This window comes from Poecilia reticulata, linkage group LG1 (assembly GCF_000633615.1).
Source record: "Poecilia reticulata strain Guanapo linkage group LG1, Guppy_female_1.0+MT, whole genome shotgun sequence".
Taxonomy (NCBI): domain Eukaryota; kingdom Metazoa; phylum Chordata; class Actinopteri; order Cyprinodontiformes; family Poeciliidae; genus Poecilia; species Poecilia reticulata.
This window is the reverse complement of record NC_024331.1, coordinates 10,959,967-10,967,597: the sequence shown is the minus strand read 5'-3', so window position 1 is coordinate 10,967,597 and position 7,631 is coordinate 10,959,967. Positions and strand designations below refer to the sequence as shown.

The following is a 7,631-nucleotide window of genomic DNA, read 5'->3' as shown; positions in this document are numbered from 1 at the left end:
TTTTGTCTCTCATAGTTGAGGTACATCTATGATGAAAATTACAGGCCTCTCTCATCTTTTTAAGTGGGAGAACTTGCACAATTGGTGGCTGATTAAATACTTTTTTGCCCCACTGTATTTCTTCTTCATCACTTCTATAATTGCCTTTGTCATTCTGCATATCAGCGTTGGAGTCAAAGCTTCACTGATAGACCTGTTGTTCTCTGGTTAGTGACATGCAGTGGATCTAATCTTTGAAACACTTTCTGTCTTCTGCCTCATGAACACTGCTCCATCATGCTGGAAAATAAAATAAATCCGGTAACACTTTATTTGAAGGGGTGTGCATAAGACTGACATGACACTGTCATGAACATGAAGAAGCCTTTATGAATGTTTATGACTGTCATGTCAGTCTTATGCACACCCCTTCAAATAAAGTGTTACCAAAAGTCCTAACCAAATTGTGTCTGCAATGTAAAGGTTTTTTTCTTGTAGCACTTTTTGGTCCTACATCCTCTCTCCCCTCTTTTGCATGAGAATCAACCCCTTTGACATGGACTATACCAGGATTCCTCTGAGCTGGGTTGACAGCTCTCATCTTTATTTCTCCAGATAAACTATGTTCCACATATCTTGTAGTGGGAGTTATCAGGGGAAGTATCCCAACTTCCTGCAAAATGCCAACCTGTGCTTAATGTTTTTCTTGGAGAGAAATAGTTACCATGCTTTGCTATTACTAGGCAGATTTCCAAACGTCATCACTTTCCACACACTCACCAAGTGGCTGCCATGGGTGAGGAAGCTCTGCATTGGTGTGGCAATATGATTTGTAAAGCCCTCTTCTGAAACTAAGCACTGCAACTAAACTGCTTGAAATTAGACTGTTGTTGGAAATCACTCTTATTCAGTCATTCAGATCACCTGAGACCTGGGAGTAGTGATGGACTCTGACCATCACTACTCCTGTTAATTAGATCACCATGTGAAGTAAGCCCACTGTCTGCAGCCTGTTCATTTCATGGTAAGGTAATTCACACCACGAAGATATAGGTTTAAAGATTTATTGATGAAAGAATGAGGGGATGAAGGGATGAATCTTGATCTGGTTATCTGGAAGGTTTGGGAGGTGAAGACAGCACGGAGGTTTGGTCTTTGGGAAACGGTTATAGCTAGATCAGCACAAAATGAAGTAAAGGGTAAGGGAGGGCGGGGTTGACGAAATGTAACAAACTGAGATGAGTGGGTGAGCAGAGTGAATAGGCCGCTTGGAAAATTAGAGGAGTGGTTTGGGTGTGGAACTGCTCTTGAACTTAAATTAATAAAAAAAAATAATAATAATTTTTAAGCTTGTTAAGCTCTTTGTAGCAACAAAGTCTGGAACAAAGCACATTTGCATCACTAAAACATTTAGCCATGACTGAAGTGACTGCATACTGGGGGGGAAAAAATCTACTTATTGTAATGTGTAATTATGTTAAATCCTCAAACTTATGGATATTTGGTTCATGCAACCAAACAATAGTTTTGTCCACTGTTCACCTTTAATCAAGGCAGATTAAATAGGCAATGATTTGCTTCCATAAAACAATTGTGAAACGTGAGAACTTTACCAACCCTTTTGACTTAACTTGAAAGGAGGACCAAATGTTTTGTTTGCAATGAAGTATTTTTAAATTCTAACTCGAATAATAATAAAAATCAACATTTGTGTGATGCTTGAGTATTTTGTTTTTTATTTTTTCACATCAGTTTTGGTTCAACTGTTTAGTTCCTTATTTATTGATTTTCGACACACTAATCTGGGTAGTGTGAGATCAGGCTTATTACAAACATTCATAATAAAAAGATAACATGGGAAGCATGATTGAAAGATTTAGCATTTTTAATAGCTTTCAAGTTTGAGTATAAAAGCTTTTTTTCCATAACCTTTGATTGTTCCAGCTCTACAGTTTACTATAACTGTCTGAATGTGGTAAAAGTATGTGCTGCCTTCTTTATTCTTCTATGTGCTTTTTTCAGCTGTTATTACTGCTTTTTGTCAAATCATTTCCACTCTTTCTGAGTTATGCTTTCACTGATGACTACTGTCACTCTAATGTTCCAGAGTTTCATATCTCTAACTGATTTCAATTTTCTGTGGCAGAAATCTCGCAGCGATGTTGGCAACTTTGACAAGGAGTTCACCAAGATGGCGGTGGAGCTGACACCGACAGACAAACTCTTCATCATGAACCTGGACCAGAATGAGTTCCAAGGCTTCTCCTACACCAACCCAGAATTTGTTATACAAGTCTGAGGACATCTCAGTGGTTAGATGAGGCACAGAAAAAACTATCCAAACAGCTCAGCTCTAGTACTGTGCAAAAGTTTTAAACAATTCCATATGATTTACTCTATTTCTGCCAAATTGCCTTAGAATCTTATAAGCTCAGTAAAAGCTCCCCCCTGTTTCTGAAGGGCTCTAAAGCTTTTCTTTGGACATTAACTGCTTTTTTTATCTGAGCATGACAGAATCTTCTTGACGAGATTACTTCATAAAATGAAATGTTGGCCAAGTTAGTCAAATGTCTTCGTTTCACTGCATTTTATATAACAAATACTGGTTTAAAGCACCATTATCAAAGGTTCATTGGATGCTAGAAAAAACATTTGGTTTAAAACAATAGGTCAAACAACAGCTTAAACATAAATGTCTACCTGCTTTCCATGTGGAGCTTTGATTTAAGGAGGTGCAGTTCATCTCTTAATCGATGTTTTGCTTCTAAAATAGAAGAAACAAAGACAATTTTGTAGTAGCAATAGCAGTGTGTGTCATTATCTAAGTTACAAAAGTCTTTCAATTGATTTGTTCACTCAAATTTGCAACCCTCATATTTGCTAGTTAGCAGTAGGTTTTCTCCAAATTTTCTTTATGGTTGTTTGTGCTGAGAAATGCAGTTTTTATCTGGCAAAGCAAATGAGTAAAAGCTCTTATCCTCCCCAAAATATCATGCTTTAATAAAGGAAAACATAATGCTCGCTAGTTTTAAACATTGACTCCTGCTGTGACGTGTATGCAATGCATGTCAATACAGCATGTAGTATACATTTTAATATACTTGTTAAAATGTATATTATCAACTTCACTTGACTAATATGCGTAGATTTATAAGGTCAACCAGATACTTTTTGTAGTCCCACAAAAATTCTTTCACTGTTTTGGTGCAGTGTTTTTCAACCTTTTTTGAGCCAAGGTAAATTATTTTAATTGAAAAAATCTCGAGGCACACCACCAACCAAAAATGGAAACAAAGATACTCTGTAGCCGCCTCTATTACATATATAGTCATTCTTATCAAAGTGTCTTGAATAGAAATCAAACATAAAAATGTATTTTTATCATATTTTACATTTCTTATTTCAAATTGCACTCAACATGTCCACTTCAAAAATACACCTGAACAGCCACAACACTGTGGGCTTAAATTTAAAGAAGTTGTAGAAAACTTCAAAGTGTTTTACAAACTAATCCACAAACATTCTTATAGCCAGAATACAGAAAATAATTCTTATTCTGAAAGAAGCAATAATATTTGGGAAACATTTAACTTCATATTCACTGTTACAATATGAAGAGTTGCATGTACAAAACGTCAATATCTATATATTTTACCCACCTAGTGTGAAACCTGTGCATGTTTGGATAAAAACAGCTGATTTCCTGGTAGAAATTGAAGAAAGACAAAGCTCTTCCTCCACAGCTCTCAGTCTCTCTGGTTTTAGTTTTTATAGTAACCAGACTAGAGAAGCTCATTTCACACAGATATGTTGTGAGAAATGGACTCATGTTCTTTCAACTACTGCTGAGCTTCACTGTCTTTTCCATCACTGTCATCAGTCTTGCTAGATNTAATTCTTATTCTGAAAGAAGCAATAATATTTGGGAAACATTTAACTTCATATTCACTGTTACAATATGAAGAGTTGCATGTACAAAACGTCAATATCTATATATTTTACCCACCTAGTGTGAAACCTGTGCATGTTTGGATAAAAACAGCTGATTTCCTGGTAGAAATTGAAGAAAGACAAAGCTCTTCCTCCACAGCTCTCAGTCTCTCTGGTTTTAGTTTTTATAGTAACCAGACTAGAGAAGCTCATTTCACACAGATATGTTGTGAGAAATGGACTCATGTTCTTTCAACTACTGCTGAGCTTCACTGTCTTTTCCATCACTGTCATCAGTCTTGCTAGATTCAATGCTCTCACCGCTACCTGTAACATTCGTGCATCACTAATTCTCGTTTTAACATAAAATACTCTGTACCTACTGCCATCTAGTGGTAAGAAAATTACATGACAACACTACTACAGCAGAGACACTCGAAAATGGCATTATTTGCAGATAATTAATTCAGTTTCAAAAAATCTTTTAAGACCAATTACCGTATTTTCCGGACTATAGAGTAAAAAAAACTGGAAACGTACATAAGCCGCACCGGGCTATAAGCCGCTGGTATCTTTGTTGCTCTCGATTTTCCATAAGGACCCAGCAGAGGGTTGCGTCCTAATAAATCTGCTGGATATATTAAGGCCGCAGCCTTCTGTCTCCAAAGCCGAACCACAGTTTTGTTCACCAGAGCTTACCTGCAGCGGCTCCATTTCCCTCCTGTACTGCCAGATCGATAGCACTCAACTTAAAAGCTGCATCATATGAGTTTGAAAACATTTCTCCAAACGTGCTTGTTCTAAAAATCAAAATTAGCGCTTTCTTCTTTGATTTACAATTTTGACTTTGTATGATTCACTTCCTGCTAAAGGGCCCCCTGGTGGTTGAAGAAAAATCCACAGAAAAGCCGCACTAGGACAAGCCACATGGTTCAAACCTTAGGAAAAAAGTAGTGGCTTATAGCCCGGAAAATACGTTAGGTGAAATTGGATAATTTCCACGGCACACCTGATGATCACTCACTAACAGTGGTTGAAAAACACTGTTTTAGTGCAGTCACTCCTTTAGTTTCTAAGTATTTTTATGCATAAATGATGACTATAATGACAAAAATGACTGCTCTGAAAATTTCTGCATAATGGACTAAAAATGAGGGGAACAAGATGCCAAAGTCCAAAGAAAACTTCAACACATCTTCAAATAATACACAGAACCGTTTATCAAGACCATATTACATAGTTTCCTGAAAAACAAATTCTAAAGAAATTATGGATGATTCAAGTCTTTTGCACAGTACTGCACATTTCCCTCCCAATCCATTAACCTCATTGCATGCCAGGGAGACAAATTGACACCATATCATTTTAACACTTACATTTTTACTGGAAGTGGGTTCATTGATAATGAGATTTTTTTTCAAACATTGTGCAACAGAAGAATCCCACAAATGACCTTCTGCCAGAGTGGTGACATTCACATCTCCAGGAAACGACAGCAGTAGATAACATTCACAGGACTTCACCACAAACGGCTCAAGATTTACTGCCAACATGTACCTTTGCGCTATGTTGATAACGAAGAGTGTGTTTGTTTACTTGATTTCCTTCTGCTATGCTGGTGAGAGTGACGTCATGAACATTTTATAATCAATAAGTCAAACATGTCTGTGCAGACAGCAGTTCAGAGGGGTGCAAGATTTACTGTAGATCTAGGATTTATAACCTCATGTCTAAGCTAGTCCTGTACTTAGTCTTAAGCATGTCTTGTCTTCCAAGTTGATGCAAGAAAAGAAAAAATCTATTATCTTTCTCACATATCCTCATGACTCTGTTTGCATTGGAGTGGGTTGGTGCTGTGTAGGTCTTTACAGTTCTTGTGGTGGAGCTCCTCTATGCATGCCATATTTGTTGGTACTGTAGCTAAAGATTTTTACACTGAACAAAAATATTAAGGCCCCATGTCAAATATAAGAGTTTTATGAACATTTGGGTTATGTTAATTATATATAGAGAAACTCAAAATATATTTTCAGTAGTTACTTATCTTCATATGAGCATTGACAACATCATAGTATGGCCATTTGTAGTGGATTGACCGTCCTTTGAATATGATAGGGGTCAGGTTGAGGAATTAAGAGTTAGACCAAGTTGGCTTCTCGTATGTGACTACGGACAGTCTGACGTGTGATGCGTCTGTTGTGCAGACCAATAATCTCATCAGCTGTGTGTGTTGCTGCTCTTAGCCGATCCTGCAGTTGTACGAGCCGGATGTGGCGATCTTGTGCTGGAGAGGTCACACGTGGCCGATGAGGATGAGGTCAATTTGCAGTAGTGCCAGTCTGTTGGAAACTCTTAAACAGCCTTTGGTCGGATAATGGACATTTAGCCATGCAGCTGCTGCTACGGTGGACATCCAACATGCCAATGCCACGCTCCCGCATAACTTGTGACATCTGAAGCATTATGACTTGTGCCAAAATTTGATATTTTGGGGCGGCCTTTTATTGTCCCCAGTCCAAGGATTGTCCAGTTGTTGCTCATTTTCTCTGATCACCCAGTGGACATGCCCCATCCATGCACTGAGTAAAAAATCAACTCACTGGGTAATGCTCACTCTCAAGTTGCAAGTTGGACTAAAAATTATACACAAATCAAGATAAATATTACTTTTGTACAATAAAATGTTAGCAAATGTTCATTTACAGTTGTCAACTTCACGTGGCAACAATAGTTGTCTTGGGGCGTTTATATATTTATTCAGTGTATTTTTGTTTTTTGACACCATCGAGGAGAAAACCTTGTGACGTGTCCTGAATGTATTGATCCATGTCAGTTCTCGAAAATTCACATGTGAATTCTTCTTTCGTTCCCTCTTCGAAATGCTGAAAAGTCTCCTCCTTCAAAAACTCTTGGGAGACTGAAATTTTAGCAGAAAAACTTAAAAACTTGATGTAAACTTCTGTAAGACTTGTGTTTCAGTGTATGTGTAAATATGAGCGAGGAATTAGAGGTAGGTGTGTTTTTCTTGTAATAATACACTTCTCTACTATTCCTCATAGTCCAGCCCCTTTTCATTTTTTCCCACACAATTTCAGTTATGCATATTTGTCTTCCACTTTCTGTCTTTAAAATGGCACTTTATTTTTATCAATAATTTTTTCCTACTTCTGTAGCAGAAACACATCTTCATTTTAAGGCAATGAAATGATCAAGTCAATATTCGGAAATCTGGCAAAAAGGAGAGACTTACTATGCAAAAGGAAGAAGGTCAAAAGGAAAAGAAGAAACCCTGAGAGAATAAAAGGGCATGATAGATATTATGATGCATGCATCATCTTTAGCTGAAGAGACAGATACAAAAAACATAAAAATATTATCATACAATCAATACTGTAATTTTGTCGTTTTTGCTTCACAGCTGTTTGCAGATTCATGACCTAATAATCAAACCACACATTAAAAATTGATGGTCACCTGGGTTACACATTGTGTCCATTTCTAAACAGACTTTCTCTGATATAATCAGCAGCTTTAAGCAGTCGTCATACCACCTGCTGTGGTGTGAACTCAGACTAACTGAAGCTGAGATAAACACAAGTTTAGCCCAGAATCAAACTTATGTAATAATTCTCAAATAGAGTTTTTCTACCAAAGTGATTGCAGTTCTTAATCTGGACCCATAAAAGGGGAATACTGTACATATTAGAAACAACATAGTGCAT

At 37.2% G+C, this 7,631-nt stretch overlaps 1 protein-coding gene across 1 annotated transcript in view; it reads left to right on the top strand.

Annotated features, from left to right (window-relative positions):
* Positions 1 to 3,261, top strand: part of LOC103462977 (protein kinase C beta type-like) — a 90,749-nt gene extending 87,488 nt beyond the window's left edge. The window contains exon 17 of the mRNA XM_008406066.2: positions 2,126 to 3,261. Within this exon, the coding sequence (XP_008404288.1) occupies positions 2,126 to 2,278 (153 nt within the window). The 3' untranslated portion in view covers positions 2,279 to 3,261. The remainder of the gene's footprint in view (positions 1 to 2,125) is intronic.
* The last annotated feature ends 4,370 nt before the right edge of the window (positions 3,262 to 7,631 follow it).